At 37.2% G+C, this 22,135-nt stretch overlaps 1 protein-coding gene across 2 annotated transcripts in view; it reads left to right on the forward strand.

Moving 5' to 3' along the window:
* The first annotated feature begins 204 nt into the window (after positions 1 to 204).
* Positions 205 to 22,135, forward strand: part of Glrb (glycine receptor beta) — a 66,428-nt gene continuing 44,497 nt past the window's right edge. For both annotated transcript variants that reach the window (XM_035451583.1, XM_035451584.1), the window contains exon 1: positions 205 to 326. In XM_035451583.1, coding sequence (XP_035307474.1) covers positions 205 to 326 — 122 coding nt within the window. The remainder of the gene's footprint in view (positions 327 to 22,135) is intronic.

Raw genomic sequence — 22,135 nt, forward strand, 5'->3', positions numbered from 1 at the left:
AAGGGTTTACTGCTATGTAAAGGAGATTTAAATGGTCAATGGTGTAGGATTTGAGACACAAATACATTTGCAAATACATTTGCCTGTTGGGTATCGATGGTGAAGCCCCTTAAAGAGAAGTCACAGGCTTGTCACGTGCTTCTTAAATGTGATCATCTTCCTGTTCTCTCTTGTAGACTGAGCTGCTGAAACTCCATTTTCAAGATGAAGTTTTCGTTGGCAATCTCCTTTTTTATTTTCATGTCCTTGTGGGTTGAAGAAGCTTGTTCTAAAGAAAAATCTTCCAAGAAAGGGAAGGGGAAAAAGAAGCAGTATCTGTGCCCATCGTACGTTCTTCACGTCTTCGTCTTATATCCTTGTGCAGAGCCAGGCTGCTGCTTTTGTTAGAAAGCCAGACTGGCTACTAAAATGCCCATCCATGGCTCTTTTCACATCCCCTCATGCAGCGTTGTGTCCTGCTAACAAAAAGACAGAGTAGACAGAGGTTTGGAATGTGAGGGTGGTCTCTTCCTGGTGGGAAAGGAGGCTTTGTTCATATACCTTTACATACCATTTACAAAAGCGAAACGAGTTATGATAGCTTTCTGAGGCCAGATATGAAACTTTAATTGCATGAGAAGAGTCCATGTTTTGAGAAAACACTAGTTCAAAAAGTAGATTTAAAAATAGTCTGAAATGAAAACTCATTAAGCACCAGATAAACTATGATCTTGAGGTCTGTTACATTTGTATTGGTATACTACAATGGCAGTGAATTTTCATGGTAGATAATACTACTTTTTCAATATTTTGTTTATAAAAGACTTACGGAAGGAATTTGGTATATCCCTCCAAAAGTGTGTGATAAAATATAGAATTACTTGCAGAAACAAAATCCAACTACACTCTCTCCAAAGCCAAGATTTATCAGATTAGGATCTTTTCTGGGAAGGGTTAATATTACTGGTCAATAAAATATGAAAATATCCAACAGGTAAACACTATATAATGATTTCTATATATTATAATGTGTTTCTAGGTAATAATACAACACATGTGATTATTTTGCTATTATAGGCCATTTTTCAGTTGATTGTTGAGATGTCATGTTGACCACATACAACATTTTATTTAAGCATCATGACTTGCATGTGAACCATTGCAGTTTTATAGATGTCTATAAGAAACACAAATTGTCTTTTAGGAAGAAAAAATTGTAAATCAAGGACTTTAGACTTGATATATTGCAGCTGATACTTGAATAGATATGAAAGACTAAAAGTCTGAAGTCAGTGTCATGGAGAAAACGTCTAACATTAAGTCAGTTTCATGTCATGTCAAGAGGCATCTCCTAATTTTACCATTGACATATTTAACAATTTTATGTCAGGGTCAAATTATGGAGTGTCCTATAGGGTGACCTTGAATTGTATGTGTGCTTCTCCTTAGCCTGTGTAACTTGGGTATCTGCTGAATGATGAGGTGGCAGGCTTAGGCGGACATCAAGGATTCCTCAGAGTTATGATTTTTGTATCTTAATCAGAAAATTAGCCTTGGAAGGAGCTAAATGATGTTGGGACTTCTTGTCATTTGAAAGACAAATTTCCAAGTTCTAAATATTTATTATTGATACAAGCTGGTATATGCCTGTAGTCATGGTGGCGATATGTGATAGGGGTGGGAGGTCAGGCTATCATGGACCATTCATTTTTTTTTTCCTGAGGAAGTGATGTGCTTTAGGTACCTACCACCCCACCAAGACCCTGCCATATTTCCTGTATCAAAAGTCAAACTGTTTAAAAGTTCACAACAGTAAGTCTTGTTGCCACCATTTACCTTCACTAGTATTTAGAGCACCCATGTTCTTTTTTTTTACACAACTACAATATTAAATTGCCCAACATATATAAATAGTCAATATGTGTGGTATCTATAGTTATTTAGACAGATTGTTTTAGTAAGGTAAGACAGTATAGTTTCTCTTGAAGAATGTGAAAATTATCAGGCTTCCGAAGGTGCTGTCTATGCCTGTTGAACGCTTGTCACAATACTTCATGTATGAGCGGAAAGTTGATCTTTGTTAGTTTCTACCATAGCCTTAAATTTATTTTATTTTTATAATTTTGAGATTCAGTAAAGCTTTACTGATGGTTGCAGTAATCCCGTGAAACATCTAGCTCATCAGTGTGTGAGTAGGGCAGAGATGATGACTTAGCAAGTAAAGGTGTATCCATGAGGACCTGAATTTGATCTCTGAAACCCATGTGGTGGAAAGAGAGAACCAATTTCCAAAGGTGTACCTTGACACCCACATGCATGCTTGGACACATGCAAACACACATGGTCATTAAAATAAATAAATAAATAAATAAATAAATAAATAAATAAATAAATAAATAAGTTACAAGTAAATATGCTCTGGTGAATTACAGTTGTATATTTTTGGGGTTGGATATTTTTCTTATAAATATCTCCTGGAAAAGGTATACAATTCTATAATTCCAGCAGTTGACAGGAGGGTTGGTAGTTCAAAGCCATCCTGTTTTACACAATAAGACCTAGTTTATAAAACAAAATGAAAGTAAAATAAATAGAAAATCTGACTTACAAGAGCTTAAGAAATTCAAAAGTCATTTCTCTAGCTAGAATTTGGTTCACTATATAAAAGTTTTCTAAAAACTACTACAGCGCGGGGCATTGGTGGCGCACGCCTTTAATCCCAGCACTTGGGAGGCAGAGGCAGGCAGATCTCTGTGAGTTGGAAGCCAGCCTGGTCTCCGGCGCGAGTGCCAGGATAGGCTCCAAAGCTACACAGAGAAACCCTGTTTTGAAAAACCAACCAACCAAACAAACAAACAAATAAACAAAAAACTACTACAGCTAGAATCTCATCCGTAGTAATGCACTGTTAAATATTTCTGTTTTTCCCACTAAGAATCCCATTAGGATAATAAACATTTTAAAATACAGTAGAGGTGCTAGAGAGATGTCTCAATGTGATTTTTCTCTTCTGCCTGTGAGATTTTACCTAAACCCAATGAATAGCTGAAGTTACTCACTGTTACTTTTCAGGTCTTTATTTCTAGTTCAGAGCTGTGTATACCCTCTACATCATGTTACAAAGCTCAGCTCAACAGGCTAAAACTTGCACTTAGAAATCCTCCACACCACCACTCCTAATACAGTGTCCCTTTGCCAGCAAATGACTTCAACATCTCCTTTTCCAACCTAGGATCACTCTTGACCTACTGTTTTTTGTCTTAGCTTCTCAAATCTGGCAGTCATGAAGACTCAGCAGCTCCTCTTTGCCACATATGGAGAATCTTCACTTTCACTCCTTTTCAGACATTGAGTTATATTCCCTACAATCTGTAATATTGCTTGTTTCAATCTTTCTACTTTTCTACTTCTTATTTCTTTTTCTTCTCCAGATCATAGGTCTAATTAGGTCATTCCAATATTGAGAAGCTTTGCAGGAACTCCATGGCTTTCTGGATATGGCTGATATTTCTTGTCTCTACACAGAAGACTATTGATTGCTAGAGTCTGATATCTTCCTCTCCTGAGGTCTGATCTCAGTCTCTGGACCAAATAGTGCACATGAGTCACCTGTCATTCATGCATTCTTTCCCATCACTACCAGTGATGTTCTCAATAGTTAAAGCACCAGTGCTCTCCCTGTGTTAGTTAACTTCAACCTTGATGTGGTTGCTCTAGATTCGTGGCAGTAACAGTCACTTATTCGCTATTGATCCTCAGTCTGTCTGTCTAGACTTTTACAAATACTACTGCATGTATTCTTTTCAGTTGGCATTTTAAACTGACAGTTCCATAATGACATCAAACTCAACCCAAACTTAAAACTGTAACCTCTATAGAGAAGTGTGTGTTTGTGTGCACATGGATGATACTGTGAATCAAGCTAACGGCCTCATGTCTGCTTGGCTGACACTATGCTCTTGAGAGGCATCCCACTCTCTTTCCTCATTTTGACAATCACCTTCTCCATCTCCACAGCCCTCTACTTGACTCCCATGTCCATAATTCTTCCTGAAGCTTATCAGTTGTATCTATATGCTTCTTCAGGTCTTTGTAAACTTAGGAGAGAACAATGCCTTACTTGCCTCATCAAAAGAGAACAACAGAATGCCTGGTGCAAAATATAGGTAAAGTGAAAATTTCTTCAGTAAGTGCAGGGAAACCCAAATACCTTAGTCTGCTTCTTACTGGCTCTGTTATGACTGGATTTTGCATCACTTGATGTGTTCTCAACATATGGACAACTACATGTATGCACAATTATGTTGATAAGTGGAATGTTTTCACCCTTGGTTATGTTTGAATATGGTGGAATTTTGACTTCATAATATTTAATATTTTATCAGTGGTTAAAAAGAAACTTTAAAGAAAAAAGACTCATACAAACTGAAGTTTGTAACACTGGAAAATTAATGTGAGACAGAATTGGTATCCAGTATAACCATGAATGAAGGGACTAAAAGTCAGAAAGAAGAGAATTGCATATTGAATACTAGATACAGAATCATATATATATATATATATATGCATATATGCATATATACATATATGTGAATGGCAGGTTAGGTGAAGAGTGCCTATGTTGGAGGAGGATATGAACCAGCAGGAGTAGGGGAGACTAATAAGAATGTGTACTGAGGTGAATATGAATAAAGCACAATGATACACATGTAAGAAAATGTCATAATAAAACCCATTTATTTTTAATGATAACAACATCAAAATAAAAATAAAGCAATGGACAAAGCCTAATAAGATAGGGAAATGAGTTGCCCTATGGTTCAGTTATTATTTATGCTTATATGCGTTAGAATATTTTGAAAATGTTTGATACCATCATCATGATACAAATGTATATAGTGTTGTTATTAACAGATATTTAAAGAAACATTTATGATCATTTCTGTATTGTTCTACTTGAGATTTCCAGGACTGAGAAAGGATAGTAGAAGCAATTAAGGTCTTTCCATAATAGCAAGTGTTAAAGGAACTGAGATAATTGGAAGTTGTTTTCAAATGTTTGAAAATCTGTGAGGTAAATAAGAAGCTAGACTTTTGGGCTTGGTATCAGCTAAAAGTCAGGCTAATGAACAGAAGCTATAGGGAGTGAGATTTTTGGCTCCCATGTAAGAACTTTCTATTAGAGATCAGATGAGATATAATTGACCGGAGAAGGGGTGGGGAAGTTGTTGTTAGAGCCATTCTGGCATGGGAAACTTGTTTGGCAGGCCTATGTTAAACAGATTTGAAATTGGATATCTAGGTAGACCATATGTTGTTGTTTAAAGCTTTCTCGACTTGTGAGATTTTAAAAATAAATGTAACCCTAACATTATATTTGATTATCTAATAGCAATAGGAATTGGGGTCTTCATTCTACAAAATTAAATTTTATCTTGGGCCAGTTAGGTAGATCTGCCTTTAATTTTGGTGGATGGACTTGGAAAGTTCCAGTATATAAAATGCATATGATTATGACTTTGTCTTGAGTTGGTAATGAGAATTTGAAGACCTTAATTAACATAATTTCCCTTTAAACCAGGCTTAGTGATGCATGTCTTTAATCCCAGTACTCAGTGGGAGAGGTAGGAGGTTCTCTATGAGTTCAAGGCTAGCCAGATAGGGAATTTCAGTTCAGCCAGCAATACAGAGAGGCATTGTCTCAAAAAACCCAAACCCAACAAACCAAACAAACAAAAAAAAAACCACTATCATTTCCCTCTGAAATTTTATAATCAGTTTTTGGTTGTTGTTTTAAAATCTCCTTTAAACCTAGAAAAATCTCTTTAATGACATAATCCAGTCGAAAAAGACAAGTCAATCCACCATACCTCTCAGGAAAAGACTGCAGGATGACAAATGGAAATAACTAATATGTCTGTAGTCAAGTGGACATGACTATGGTTTAGTATTTGCATATTCTAGTAACTAGAACAGGCTGAAATATGCCTAATAATACCAAGACTAACAATAAAGCAATTTTAAAACAGAAGGTCATTGCTGTCCATCTCAATTTTGCTCATTGGAGACGTGGTAACTCCTCTTCCCTAAACTTCCCTGGGCACTGTCCTGGCTTGCGTCACTGGTTTTGCCATTGCTGTGCTACTGATGCTCATTCTTATGCTGAGGCCTCTGAATTTCAAGCATCTGGCAGCTGATAATAGTAAGTGAAATTAATGTGTTTGTGAAGTGCATTAGAGAGCTGTCTTTGTGTGTGTCATAAAGAGGCCATTTGGTGTGTTTTTCAATTGCATCATTTATTATTCATACATTAAAAAATAGGGGACAACTCACAGTGAACAAATATAACAACCTACCTCTAAGTGACGTAACCAATATCTACAGGCAGAGTTCACTCACAGAGAGTGAGGAGAGGCAGCAGGAAGGAAGCTGAAAGTCAGATTGATCAGGGTACAGTAAGTTATCACATACCCTAGTCTGGGGAGGACAGCGAGTGGATGTTGTCCCTGCAGCAAATGCTTCCTGAGAACTGTGCTCCTTGATAGCACTTGGTGCTACCTGGTCAAGGCCTCAGTTATACTTATCTAGGTCAGCAATGGTGCTGGACACTTAGTGGTCACCAGGAGATCCTGGTGGGAGACATCCTGGAAAGGCCCCCCTCATGGCTAGAGTACCTGGATGGATGAGGGTTATTTCCTTCTGAGCTTTACCTTTTCTTCTCAAACCTCTGCACATGATTGGTATAGGTTGTTCATCCCCAGGGCATTGTTGATTACACTCAGGTGCTCACTTCTGCTATCTGGAATCAGGATACTGAACAGGAGTTCCAACATCTTGTGAAACACCATTTCGTTTTCAGATTTTTGATCTAAGCGTTCACTACAAATCTTTCTTTTCTCCCTTTTACTTGGCTCATACTATGGCTCCTCTCTGAGGAGCTTCACAAGAAGCTCTTCTTGTGTGGGCATACAATCATGTCAGCCTACATTTACTCTATCCTTCAGTAAGTTTTCTCAAACCCTTGAAATTCTAGTGATAAAATCATGACCTAAATAACTCAGGTTTTCTTCTGGAATGAGAGTTATTTCTATAAGCTTGTTCATAAGCTGAAATATTATGTATAAATATAAAGGCACTTAATATCTTTTCTGAGAACTTTTGTCTCTTTCAACATGCAATGCTAGAATATATGCACTTCAGTTACGTATACTGATATGTAAAATCACAATGAAAAACAAAAGCCATCGTGTTTAGGCAAATTAGTATGGTTGTCATTAGTCTCTATAGTTTCTTTAATCCAGTTTTCATTATCAGACTGAATGGATGTTTACTTAGTTCCAGTTTTTTTGCTTCCTTGTAGAAGTGTCAAGATAAAAATGTTGGCCAAAGATGAGATGCTGATTGAAAAAACGATAATTTACAAAGTGGATACACATGGAAATTGCCTGTGCTGTCATCATTATATACCTGGACCAGGATTTTTTTTTCCTAGTGATTGGTTATGTATGTTCATACTATCTACTGTGCAATTTCTCTTTGATGGCATACTGTTATTTTGCAATCACTTGAATTAATGGTTTTGTCTTTCCAAATAATTCTTCAGTTTTTAAATTGGCATCCCCATTATTCCAGTTAGTCAGGCATGAAAATGAAATGAAACCTACATCTTTCCTTTGGAGTGATCTCCTCTATCGTCGTGTTCAGGGTTCTTTTCACTGCCTCTCCTCTTCCTTTCATTGCCAACAGATCTACTGTGCTCTTTTCCTAGTTAGTCACCTTACTGTTCTACTGCTAAGCATACTGTTTTCATTTTCTTCCTGTTAGTGTCATATTCCATAACCCACAAGTCTTGTTCTTGCCCAATAATCCTTTAACCCTAGATTTCAAGGGGCTCTTGAATTTATATTCTAGACTTTGGCTGCAGGTAGCATCTCATTTTAGAAAGCTTTATCTACCCCCTGTTGCTAACCTTTCCTTATTATTATTATTATTATTATTATTATTATTATTTTATAATTAGAAACATAACTTTACATTTATCCCAATTTTGCCAGTTCTTCAGGATTTAGCTGATTAAATATTGCCTTATCCTAATAGTTGGAATTTTTAAATAGCAGTTTCAGTTGGGAGTGAGAGTTCTGTGAACTAGCAGCATTCTGTAGAAATGTGACTAGGTAATGTCTTGGAAATTGATTAAAATTCAATATTTAGAAGGGGTAAAAAGTGTTAATCTTCTGATTTTATCTCCCCTGTGATACTGTGCTAAATGCCTGTTGTCATCATTTTTTTTTTTTTTTTTTTTTTTTTTTTTTTTTTTTTTTTGGTTTTTCGAGACAGGGTTTCTCTGTGGCTTTGGAGGCTGTCCTGGAACTAGCTTTTGTAGACCAGGCTGATCTCGAATTCACAGAGATCCGCCTGCCTCTGCCTCCTGAGTGCTGGGATTAAAGAAGGCATGTGACACCACCGCCTGGCTGTCATCATTTTCAAGAGTTAAAATTATATGGAAGTTTGTTTAGGCAGTCCCAACTGGTACTTGCTTGGTCATAAATATCTGTTGTGTATTGTTGAGTTAGTTTGACTGCAAGTTTTTTCTTTGATGAATAGAAAAATAAATAACTTCTATGTGAGGTCTTGTCTTTATAAAATAAATTATTCCTCTTTTGTATAAGTCAAATTGCAAAGACAAGGACTAAGGAGAGAAATGCCGAAGACATGTAAATTAGCCGATACTATAGGTGGGTCCAAAGAAAAAAAGTGGAACTTTTTAGTAAGATTGTTTTTGTCACCACAGTGATTTTCAACTGGAAAATGTACAACCAAAATCAAGCATCACTTGGACACTAATATTATTTAAATTTATTCATAAGCCTGTGATTAGGACTGATGTTGAGCTCTTTCCTCTCCCAGAATCCTTTTTCTTTCACATTATATTTTTTGACAGTTGACTAAATTGAGTCCTCTATATTATAATGTCTTTTACTTTTTAGTTAAATCATGTGTGTTAACAATCTGTGTTGCAAACAATTGAGAGGAGGCAGCCATATATAGTTTTCAGAATATGTATATTTCAAAGCTTTATGCTTTAGAGCTTCATTTATGTTTGATAGAACAGTAGAATCAAATGAGTAAACAATTACATTGACAAATAAGAGTTAATCTTTTTACACATCCATGGTTTAATGACAGTACATTTTTGACGTTATATTGGTACCATAAATTCAATTTGCTCACCTCCTCACAAATGATGGACAAAACATTGGGTCATAGCAAGAAGACCATGACACACACTAAAGAACACCAATTCAATAGAGTTGGCTTTCAGTTTCCTCAAGTGTACAGTGAAAACTTTTGATCTTATTCAGTCATGCACATACCTATTCAATTGGGACAACTTAGTCTCTTTTATTGTTCTTTACGATTGGTTTGTAACCTTCTTACTCAGGGTTAACATTTTTTTTTCAATTATTTTTGTTTATCAGCTCTGATATAGTGAAGCCTAAATAAATAAGTAAATCCTATTAAAAATTCAGTTTCTTAAGCAAGTTAGTTCCAAATGACTGCAGTTTTAGATTGGACTTATCAAAATGTAGGTGTTTCAAAGTAGAATAATGCATGTCGGAGTTGAATTGTTGAGGTTATTAGCTTCTCATGTTTTCACAAATTAAGGGAATTGACTTTCAGAAATGTGTCCTCTTTTCTTCCTTTGCAGGTACATAGTTCTTTAATGTGGTAAGGAATCAGGTATATCTATTACACAATACTGTGTTTGTTATGCTAGCTCCTGAAGAAACATTTGGTCCCTCTGCTATAATTTCTGGAAATTTACACTCAGATATCAGGGAGCAAGTAATCTAAGTTTTTGTATGTATACATGCTCCCTCTGAAAAATAGTGTACATGTGAAATGAAATTTCATAGAGCCTTCATTTGAATAACAGTGAGCTACAAAATAAATTGCTATTAGAACATGTTGGATAACAAGTCACCAGCTGTTTGTTGAAGCCTGTTTGTTGTCTTTCCCTGTGCTGATTTGTCTCACCTACTGGTGGTGTGTTCCTGGATGTGCTAAGTGGTTCTGCTGCTGTGCTTGGGGATGTGCTGTGTGGTCCAGAGGTCCTCTACTGGCCTCCCGCAGCCTTCTCCTTCTGTTTCTTGCTTTCTCCAGTATTCAGCCTTTCCTCGCACCTCATTCAGTTCCAACATGACATTTTAGTTTTTGTTCTAGAAGAAAGGAATCAAGCTCTTTGTTAGACCCTCCCAATGCCTGTGCCATTTTCACCCTGAGGCTTTGTCTCCCACTATTACTTTTCTTCTCCTCAGCTCTTGGCTTTGAAGAAAATGATCTTCCTTGGTGATGGCACACTGGAAACAGCTCTCCCTTAATTTTATTTGTCTCTTATTTCTTTTATCCTTAAGGTTTTAAAAACATACAGAAGGGGCTCCTGCCTGGACAGAAAATGGAGTGTATTCTTATTTCACTAACATTTCCATCTACTAATTGCTATATTTCCTGAAATAAATTTCTGAGCTTCACTTTGCTGTTTCCTCCTTTGATAGGCTCCCTTTAGTTACCACGGCCACATATTATCTTAAGCAGCAAAACACCCTTGGTCATTCATTAATTTGTACTCTTAACTCTACTTTTTGACACAGATACTGTTTTCTTCCTCTTAAATAACTCTAGTCACTTCCTTTACATCATTATTCCTTGGTAAGCACCATGTGCTGCTCTCTACACCCCAGCACAGCCCTGTGTCCACCTGCTTCATGGTTAGCTTCTCACCTTCTGAGTCTTTTCCCCCATGCTTCTGACTAGAACTCATAAGTCACTTTCATGACTTCTTCACCATTGGCTTTTTCCCGACAGTGATCCTTGGTTCTTACAGCTTCTGACTCATCAATATTTTATCCATGGCTGTCTCTCTCTCTCTCTCTCTCTCTCTCTCTCTCTCTCTCTCTCTCTCTGTGTGTGTGTGTAATCAGAATTATTGTTGTATCTATATCTTTATATCTAAATGTATTTATTTTGTGCTATCCAAGCATTCATTTTTCATTTTGTACTGTACTGTAGATGCATGGGACAAAGCTCAGTCATACAGTACTTATATGAGGGCCTGGTTTTAATCCCTAGTGCAACCACAAAACAAAAGAAATACATTTTGCATAAATGTAGACATTAAATATTAACAAAATAAATTTTTGAAAAATTTTATGATGATAAATATAGTTTTAGTATCAGTGAAATAGTGTCTTTGTTTACAATTTTATGTGATAGTTGTTATATGGCTGACTTCATGGATGACACCTTATTTGTTCTCTGCCATGCACATTTGCTTTGGGTTCACAATGATATATTAATTTGGCTGAATTATGTGAAGAAGGGATAACTGCATGCAGACATGACACTGGGAAAGGACAGAGTGCTTAAACAACCCTTCCCAATTGAGGGTGTTCTTTAATGTTGTGCCAAAGTTAATAGATGATAGTTCCTTAAGAGAGAGTTTTTATGTGAAACCTAAAATCAGATCAGTGAACATTTTGTTCTGTTTCATTACAATTCACTGGTCTGGCATGCACATTGAATGGACTCTTTTGTTCACAAATGATTTTATAACAACACACAGAACAGCTAGAAGATTCTCAGTTGCCTGCTTTGGAAGTCTTCCAGAGGTTGATTATGTCATTACACAGCATCAAAAGGCACTTCCATTTAGTGTCACTCTCTTTGTTACTGGAGAGAGTATATAAATATTAGGAAGCACTAGTAGGAGCTAATGCTTTTCTAAGATTATGATTCATATTTCAAATTTTATTTTTGTCATTAGCAACAAATACAGCCATTTTTGGTCAAAGTTATATGATTTTCTATTTATTTTTCTTAAAATAAATCCCAAATATCCACATCTGGAGTGCCATAGCTTTTTGTGGTATTAATGAATGATCTTCCAAGAAGAATAGGAATCTAATTTAGTTGGTAAGTCAAGCCATCCAAGTGTTTTTATTCCTGAAACAACTCAGTTTGTGTTATAGCAATAGCACTGTGTGTGACTCCCCATACTGTCAGGTACAATGCTAGGATGATACTGATTTAACTTTTAAAATCTAGTGAAGTTATGTTTCTCTTAGTGTATCTTTAGAAGCATTGCTTAGGATCTCAGTTGCTGTAATGCTGGTGATGTTTGCTATGTTCTGAAGGTTTGTGGTGTTATGTATAATTTGTGTAGGTTTATAGATTGGTGGTGTGTGATATGCTTTGATTTTGTGGGGATTTAGGTTTTGGTGATATGTGGTATTTATCTTTTGGTGTGTGATTACATGTTGGTGGTGTGTGGTCTGTTTTCATGGTGTGTGGTATATGATGGTATATAGTATTGTGTACTGGTTGTGTGGATTTATGTGTTAGTGGTACCTATAGGTGATGTGTAGTATTATGTATTGGTAGTATGTGTCATGTTGTGGTGGTGTGTGATGTTATATATTAGTGGTGAACAGTGTTGTTTGTTGGTGTTGTGGGGGTTTATGTATTGAAATGTAGTGCTATGATTTGGTGATGTGTATTATTATGTTTTGATGGTGTGTGGTATGTTGGTATGTTGGTATGTTGGTAGTGTGTGGTCTTAGGTTTTGTTAGCTTGTGGTGGTGAAGAATCCATTGACATTACATTTAAATATTTCTTGATTTGTGCTAATGCACAAATCCACCATTGCTTTACCACTGTGAGCACAATTGTCAATATTTAACAAGGTAAATAATGTGTTACTAGTTTTATGAAAATAGTTTTGACTCTGTTATGGTCAATTTGCAAATGGACAAGCCAGGCTTTGAGAACTGTTTTTCTAGTGGGCAGGCATCTGTGATATTTGGAATAGATACAGCTGTTCACTTCTGCTGTGGCCAGCCTTTCCCACCTCTGGCTTTGTTCTGCATTGTCAGCATCTTGAGCTGGGATATACTACTCAGCCTCCACTTTACTGTGGTATATTCTGCTCCTTCTTCCTGAAATTTGCCCTGCTTCTCATAACATGTCCCACCCCTTCTTGTCTTATTGCTTTCAACCAAAAGTCACATATTCTTTAGAATCCCTACCTTGAAACCTGCACAAAATTCAGTGCTAAAGATACAATGCTAATAATTACAGATTCTAGTTAAAACTGGTTGAGTTAGTTCTGAAGAGAACCGATAGCCCTGAACTCAAGTGACACAAGTTCATTTCCATTTTGGCTTATGTGCTCTCACTAGCCAGATCTGTGAAACAGGGCTGAATGAATTTCTCAGGGATATTGGAGTAAAATATTTTCTGCAATTTTATATGAAATAAATTAGCATCTCCAGAGACGGGAACAGGACTCTTCATCATTGCTGTGTAGGTATTGTTTATTTTAATTGTTGGGTTCCCTTCAAGTCTTCAATGAACTTCAAAGTTCACTGAACAGTTTAAAAAGAATAACAGAATGGTACTTTCTGAGTACTGTAGTGATGTATTATTTATGATTTGTTAAAGCTTACAAAGTCAGCCTCAAGCTATAGAGATAAGGCAGTGGTGACACACACCTTTAATCCTAGCTAGGAGATGGTAGTACACACCTTTAATCCTACAACTCAGGATTAAGAGATAAATGGATCTCTCTGAGTTCAAGGCCACCCAGGTTTACACAAGATTGAATCAGTCTAAAAGAGTAACAGAGATCATGCTTTTAACCCCAGGACTCATGAGAGGTATTTAAGAGAGACATAGATTCAGTAAGAGACATTCGTTCTCCAGGTACACTGAAGAGAAAGAGGCAGAAGTTCGAGACTTGGTGAAGAGCTCGCACATGGTTCAGCCCTTTCAGCCCGAGGTACTGGTAGGAGCTAGTGCCTGGCTGCTTTGCTTCTCTTATCTTCAGCTTGACCCCAATATCTGTCTCTGGGTCATTTATTAATTTGTGCTACAGAGTACACAATTTTACAAGCTTTCTTCTTCCAGGTATATGTCCTTTTACATGAGAGCCAGGTACCATAGGCTGGAGAGATGGCTCTGTGGTTCAGAGCACTTGATGCTTTCAGAGGATCCAGGTTTGTTTCTCACCATCCACATCGGGCACCCTATCATCACCCATTGTTCCGATTCCAGGGTATACGTATTCTCTTCTGGTCTCTGTAGGCATCTGGATCATGGGCCTCATACCCACACACAAAGACACACTCATATACACATTTTCTTTAGTGGGCTTTGCATTAATGGGTACCCACATTGACTCATAGCTGTGATAAACAGACTTTTGTATAGAAGGGGTTACTTTGGAACTTCCTATAGAAATGACCAGTTTGTGTTTAAAGTGTTGATCTGGACAAAACTGTAACTGAAAGGTTATTAAATTTTAATGTGTAATGTTTATTTAAATGTTGGTTCATTTGAACATTCTCAAATTATTGATTTAAAATTTCTGCCAATTGTGCTTATTCGTGTTCTCATGTTATGTCCTGCCAGGATCCAGCATGCAAGAATTGTTTGCTAGTTATTTGATATTATGGAACACTTTACTTGCGAATGTTGCTTGGCCATTCCTTCCCAAGAAGTTAGGTTCTAAAGGCTTGGTACCCAGTGTGGTGATTTAAGGTGATGATATTTTAAGAGCTGTTGCCTTGTGGAAGGTGATTGGGTCTTGGTGTCCTCTAGGAAGTATGTCAGACAAGTTTTGTAGGATGAGTTAGCTTTCAGGACAGTGAGTTGCTAGAAGCAAGACTGCCATGCTTGGCTTCCCTTGTGATGACTCCTGCTTCTTGATATGTTTAGCATCCTGCTCTTGGATCACAAAACCTGAGAGATAAATGAATCTCTTTTCTTTACAAATTACTCACATTCAGCTATGTTCATAGTAGGAGAATGAATTAACACAATTACTTACACTTCATTTTAAATAAACATTAGCCTTTATATTAACATAAATTATATATTTAACATAAAGGAACTTTGGGATTTTCTGTTAGAAATGCCATGGAGGGCAGTTAAAAGTTATTTTTAAAAAACAGTTTTTGAAAGTGTGTCAAAAAATAAAATGTGGGTGTTAGTTATGGCTGAAGCCCAAAGGACCAGGAACAAAACAATAGCTCTCACACCCTGCAGAGTAATGGTAGGAATCAGGCCTCTTCGTTAAGCAGTCAGGGCAAGGAAAGGAAGCCTAGCATGGTGGTTTTCACACAGAATCTCCTCTCTGGGCTTTGTTAAGGCTGAAGAGACCAGGGGAGACATTGTTCATGGAAGCCCTGGGTGTCTTCATTGCTTCTCTACACTGTGATCATGGAGCTGTCAGGAAAATGCATTCCCTTTATATGTCACTGTGAGAGGTACACAGAGGAAGAACTGCACCTGCTCCTGGTGTTTTGGAGGCTGGCCTATCAATTCTTGCTGAGACTCAGTGGCAGAGATGGGCAGTGGCTGAGGCCTGGGGGACCTGGGGAGTGGGGGCGGGCTGTGTGGAGGGGGGAATTTCTGCTGGGAAAGGGAATACAGAAATTTGTGCTTGCTCAGATGTGGATCATATGAGGGAGAAGAGAGCAGAAAGAGTTGGAAAGCACAAGGAGAGCAGTCAAAGCCCTTTCTTAGCAGATGGTGTAGGGTCAGCCTGGGCTGTACAGTGGGATCTTTCCACCAGAAAACAAACAGACAGAATTTTCAAAGGCAGGATCTGAGAAATCCACAAAGAAAGTGTAGATTAGTAAGTCAGAGGCCAGCAAACTTAGCCATAGCAAAGCTAGTGCTGTCCCCTTCATCTGTCTCAGGGCCTGGCTGGGCTGGAGAAGTGGGAGGCTAGGAGTTTTCCACCAAGTATCTAGTTTTGTTACCAGGACTAGACATGTTACATATGCAATGACAATTTTGAGTGGTTGGACAGTGCCAGAAGGCAGGTTTCATTCTCTGGAGGTGACTGAAAATATTAAAAAAGTTGCTGGACATTCCATCACATTTGCTGGGAAGTACTTAGACAAATCTGTTATGGTGGGTGTGGGAGGTAGAGTTTCATTTTAATGAGCCCTCTGGATTTTACCTTATTCAATCTAAAGTGACATTGTTTTCTTTTTTATTTTTTTTTAAAATTATGTGTATTGTGTTTTGCCTTTATGTCTTTTTCAGGATGTCAGATTACCTGGAACTTGAGTTACAGAGAGTCAGTTGTGAGCTGCCATGTGGGTGTTAGAAATTGAAGCTGGGTCATCTGGAAAAGCAGCCAATGTTCTTAACCACTGAGTCATCTCTCCAGCCCATCACATTGATTTCTAGGCAGTAATTCATAGAGACAGAAGGACTATCTTTCTATATTGAAAAGAGATAGGTAATTCAGTATTCAGAATAACATCTGTATTTGCTTCCCTGCCCCATAATGTGGCTTGTACATCATTATTTCCATAGACCTGCAGGGGTATAATGAAGAGAGTAAGTCAAAAGAAATAGTTTTTTTGTCTCTGGTAGTAAATTATTTCCACCTAGAATTTTACATAAGGGAAAGTGCCAAAGTCATGGTAACAGAACCAGCTTAGGTGTTAGGGGTGGCCTTGGACTTCTCTACTGGGTTTCTAACAGGAACAAAAGCCCCTTTATCTAAATGATTTGTGATGTCCCTGGAGTGACTTCCTCAAAGAACTTTGAAGTTTAAATTATTTATTTCTCAATTTCCCTGCTTTAATTCTTTTAACAATTGGCTTGTAGTGGTAAAGAAAATATTTCCTTTCAAAACGCAGTCCCATCAATTTTTAGAGAATAGTGGAATTAGAGTGGAGATCTGGGGAAAAGAAGATATATGAATATATATCATATATTTATACAAGAAGGGAAATGCTGTGGATATTTGCTCAAGTAAATCACATGTCCGTGACTTCCTTGTAGTTGAGAGTAAATTGTGAATGTTCATCATTTTCCAAACAGTTGTTTTCTTTTTCTTTCCACATGACACAAAATAGGCTCCTGGGAATTGTTCTTCTCACAGCACTGTTACTGATCTGGGCTCTTTATTTATGTTGTCACAGTTTATTCCAGAGAAGGGGCTTTTGTGAATTGGTTTTCGGCAGTTATCTTCTCTGTTTACACAAAGACTCAACAGAGGCAGATACCAATTGTCTAGAGCTATGGTGCATGCCAGCTGTAAGTAAGACTTCCAGTCCAGGCCAGCCAGCCAGGCCTGCTTGACCCACTAGGGAGTTCAGCTATATATAGATTTTCTATTTTGTTTGTCCTTCCATGCCCTACCTCTCCTCTCTACTCCTCCCTTCCTCCTGTCTCCTCCTCTTCTTCCACCCTTCCCTCTCCTTCCTTACTCTCCCCTCCCCTAAACAGAGATGGACAAAGTGCAGAGTGAGAGTCTTTGAAGAACTCAGTCCTTTCTTTATCTCCTTGTTCTTGACAGAAGTGCTGTTAAACCCCTAGGCTGGGCTGCACTCACCATTATCTTACCTCTTACTCTCAAGTGCTGGGGTCGCAAGCCTGTCACCACACTTGGCTTATTTATTTTGCTTTTTCTTCTGTCAGAAGAGAGCAATCTTGCCTTTGATGTACAGTTAGGAAATCTCAGAATGATACGTTGTATAACACCACAAAGCACATGTAATTTTTAAAAAAGCAATAAACACAGATTACCTAGAATAAGAATTAAACAGTAACATTCTTGTGATTTTTTTATGTTGCATGTATATTACAAATACTATTTTGCAAATTATATAATTAGTGACTCTACTTTGAGAGATTTATATTTTTTGTGTATGGCATTTTCTGTGTGTGTGTGTGTGTGTGTGTGTGTGTGTGTGTGTGTGTGTGTGTGTGTGTGTGTGTGTGTGCACCGTGTAAATGCAGGAGCCCACAGAGGGCATCTGATCCCCTGGAACTGGAGTGACAAATGACTGTGAACCACCGTGTGAATACTGGGAACAGAACCTGTGGCCTCTGGAAGAGCAGCCGGTGCCATCTCTCCAGTTTCAGATTTTGATGCGCTGTGCAGTTTGGTGCCATAATTTGTCTGATTAATCTTTTCACTGTTTTAGAGCCTAGTTATGGTATCCAGCAATAGATAATTATGTCAGTTCTGTGACATTTAGAAATGTACAAGTCCCTTATCCGGTTTCTTTCCATTTACCCACCTTGAGCCCTTCTCAGGTTTAAGTGCCCATTATCCCAATGCTTACTTTTATAAGAGCTGCTGTTCAGGGTTTATGAATGAGATGATGTGTTACTGGTGTTCATATACCTGGCATATTTCACTTAACACAGTGATCTGCAATTCAGTCCAAACTGCTGCAAGGGATAGGAATTCATTTTTTTTGTTATAGGTGAATAATATTCTATCATATGTACATATTATAGATACTATGTTATGTAAGTATTCAATACATGCTGCCAAACTATTGCAGGGGATAGGAGTCCATTCTTTCCTTATAGGTGAAGAATAATCTATCACATGTACAGACTATAGATATTATGTATATGTATATATTGTATACATGCTTCCTTTTTTATTCTTCCATTGAAAGTTACTTGAATGTATTCTAGACCTTGGCTGCTACATAGAGTATAGCAGTATAAATGGGGCTGCCAATATCTCTTCGAAAAAATGATTTTATTTCCCTTGGATATATATGTTGAAACTACTGGTTCATATAATAAATATATTTTGTAAAGGAATCTGTAAACTTTTTCCATAGTGCCTCTTCTGACATCTTTGTCAGCACTTTATGAGTTCCCTGCTAACCATGTTTTTGTAAGCATTTCACTGTATTGTCCTTTTGGTACTATTCAAAGAAGACTTTTTTGTTTTGTTTTGTTTTTAGCAAAGGCCGATTTATTTATTACTCTTTCTTTCACTGATGATGCCTCTGCATTCTGCACAGTATTTTCCTCTACTCTCAGGTCAGAAAAACCCGTCTGTTTTGGTTTAGCTTTGTGGAAGCTTTGTTGTTTCATGGCACACATTTACTTTGTGATCCTTCTATCCTGTTTGACTCATGTAGCCTGTACTTTTGGTGTTTGTCCATGAAATCGTTGCCAAGAGCAATGTCATGAGGATGTTATCCTGTGTTTCCTTTTGAAGTTTTGAGATCGTATGTTTCAGTCTTTAATGAATTCTGAGTTGATTTTTGTGTGAGCCAGTAGAAAAACATCCCATCTCTTTCTTCTCCTTGTAGGTGTCTGGCTCTCCTGGCACCATTTGTTAAATGCTGTGTTTTCTGCTCATTGTGCGTTCTTCCTGGCTGACTTGGTGAAGATCAGTTAGTCATTTATGCTGTATTTATTTCTGGTTCTCTTCAGTTGCATTGGTCTATACTGTTTTAACTACTGAAATTTTGGTATCTATCTTAAGAGAAACACATAGATGCACAGAAAAAAAAAAACACTCTCTAGCCACAGCAATGAGAATATTAAATAGAGAAGGTACCAGTTGGTATATATCAAATTATTGAAGAGTTTCAAAAAGAGAAGGCTCTGGTAAAATGGATATGAATATAAAATATTCTTAGAAAAATCAGAAATCAGCCATTAATCACCATGCAAATTTTCATACTATAGCTAATGGCAGTGGAAATCAGTCATCTTGTATAGGCTATCTCTATGCAGTTGTACATAATCTATTCCATTAACATACCTTTTGCTTTCTAATGTATTTTTAAATTAGGAAATACTATACTTTCTTAAACATGATCTTTCTACAAAGTGGCCAATTGTTTTGTGTCTATGACATTGTCTTAATTGCTAAGGACATTGGATTGAGAGTGGCTCAGATTCATCAAGTCCATCTCTGGGTATGTCTTTAAGGGTGTTTTCAGAGAGGGGTCACTAAATGAGGATGCTATTATCTGTATGTGGGCAACACAATCCCAGGAGTCTGGAGGGAATAATTGTCAAGACGAGGAAGGAAAGGGGCTAATGCATGATGTCCACGCTTTCTTGGCTTTCTAGACAGCTCTGCACACCATCCATGTCATGGTCTTCTGAAACTTATGAAGCCATGGAACTCAAAGTAATCTTTCTTAAATGGTGTCATTTAGATTTTTACCCCAACATCAATCTTTATTGATTCATCAGGAATTCCTGAATTGTTTGGCACTCATTTCTATAATATTTTTTCATCAGGTTTTTAGCAAAAAAAGTTGTTTTATTTTATTTTTGAGATAGGATGTCATGTATTCTCTGCTGTTCTCAAACTTGCTATGTCGTCAAGAATGACCAAGAGTTTTAGATCTTCCTATCGTCACCTTCCAAATTTGAGGATTATGGGGGTTATACCACTGTGTCTTGTTTATGTAGGAATGGGAATTGAACCCAGAGCGAGCTATCACCCAAGCCTCATTCAGGAATATATTGATAGGTGATTGCTTTTCATCTTACATCCCTATGGTGGACACAGTACTTGGCTATCTTTCTATTTGTTGGTATCTTTGATAGTTGAATTTTCTATAGTTGTTAATGTACAAATATTTCATTTCCTTAGCCAGGGCTAAGGTTATTCTTAAATATCTTACTCTTTTTGATACTGTTGTAAATATGGTAACTATCCAAATTTCTGCTTTATGATTTATTATTCACACAAAAGCATATGTATATATATGTGTGTGTGTTCAGTAAATACTGTTTCTGCAGTGTTACTTTGTCTGTTCTAATAGGATGTTTGTGCAAGAGAGGACTTCTTGCTTTGTTCTTGATCTTAGTGTAACAGCTTCCAGTTTTTCCACCGTAAAATGTGACATTAGATGTGAACTTTTCCTTTGTGGCCTCTGTTATAGAGAGATGATTTCCTTTCTATTTCTGGTTTCTTGAATTTTTTAAATCCAGAATAAATGTTAAACTATTTCAGAATACTTTTTGCATCTATTGCTATAATCCGATGGATTTTACATATATTTCTGTTGATGATGCGTAATATATAACAGTAATTTTCCAATATTGAGCTGTCCTCACACCTCAGACATAAGCCCTACTGGGTCATGGCATGGGCTCATTGTCAGTGCTGTTGAAGTTGTTTTCCTAGTCTTGTTAAGGATGAGAGATATTGACTTTCAATTTCTTATGAGGGTTGTCTGGCTTTATTATCAGGGTCACTCTGTCCTCATGAAGTCCTTGGAAGTGCTCTCCCCTTTCAGTTTTTCAGCAGATTTTGACAAGTACTGGCTTTAATTTGTTTTTAGCTGTTCAGTAGAGTTTGCCAGTGAAGTCATATCTTCGTTGGCCTTATTTTTCTTAATCATTCTCTTTATTAGTTAAAGACCAGTTCAAAATTTTATTGCTTTATGACAAAGTCTTAGAATGTTGGCTTTATCTAGAATTTAGCACTTGTTCTGAATTAACCCATCTGTGGACATCTAGTGGTTCATCAACATCTTTTATCAGCCTCCTCCCTGTCTGGGCATCAGTTCTAATGCCTCTACTTTCATGTCTGACTTCATTTATTCATTGTTTTGTTCTTTTATTTCTTTGTTATTCTAAAGATATGTCAACTTTGATTATATTTTCAAAGCACTGTTTTCCTATTCTTTATTTCACTTTGTCTTCACTCTTGGTTTATTTTGTTCTTTTTCTCTATCAGATAATTGAAATGTACATTTTGCTAGCATTTGTTCAAGGAGTTTTTAGCATGTTCCCTTAAATGGGTCACATGAGTTTGTGTTGGTATTTGTGTTTTGTGTGTGTACCTCATGCAAGAGAAAATCTTGTTCAATCAACCTGTCCACTGTTCTGCAGGTGCAAAACTTTGGTGTTTGTTCTCCATTGTTCCCAAGAGTGTTATGCCCTCTTTACTTTCTGTGATGCACAAGCCAGAAGCTAGTCCCTCATAGAAAAGTTGGAATGCTGAATCTGTGTCCTTCCCACCTAGAGAGAATTGAGCTCATGGTTTTATTTGCTTGCTCTGTGTTGAGTTAAGGGAGAACTGATGTTTAGTCCTGACTCTTGTTCAAATGACCACTTTGTCCTTTGTAGCATTCAGTGACTTAAGAATGCTGGTCCATGTCAGTGCTCTGAGGCAGATGACTTAAAATCTAGTCCCTTGGGAGCTCCAGAATTATTATGTTGTTAGATGTGTGGTTCAGCTATTCCCTTCTGAGATCAAGGCCAAGTTTGGCCATTATTGGTTATGTTTTTCTGGTTTTTGCAGACTATTTGCATGCTAGTTCAAAGTAATACTCCCCCGCACCCGTA

The sequence above is a fragment of the Cricetulus griseus genome (assembly GCF_003668045.3).
Source record: "Cricetulus griseus strain 17A/GY chromosome 1 unlocalized genomic scaffold, alternate assembly CriGri-PICRH-1.0 chr1_0, whole genome shotgun sequence".
In the NCBI taxonomy this organism is placed as follows: Eukaryota; Metazoa; Chordata; class Mammalia; order Rodentia; family Cricetidae; genus Cricetulus; species Cricetulus griseus.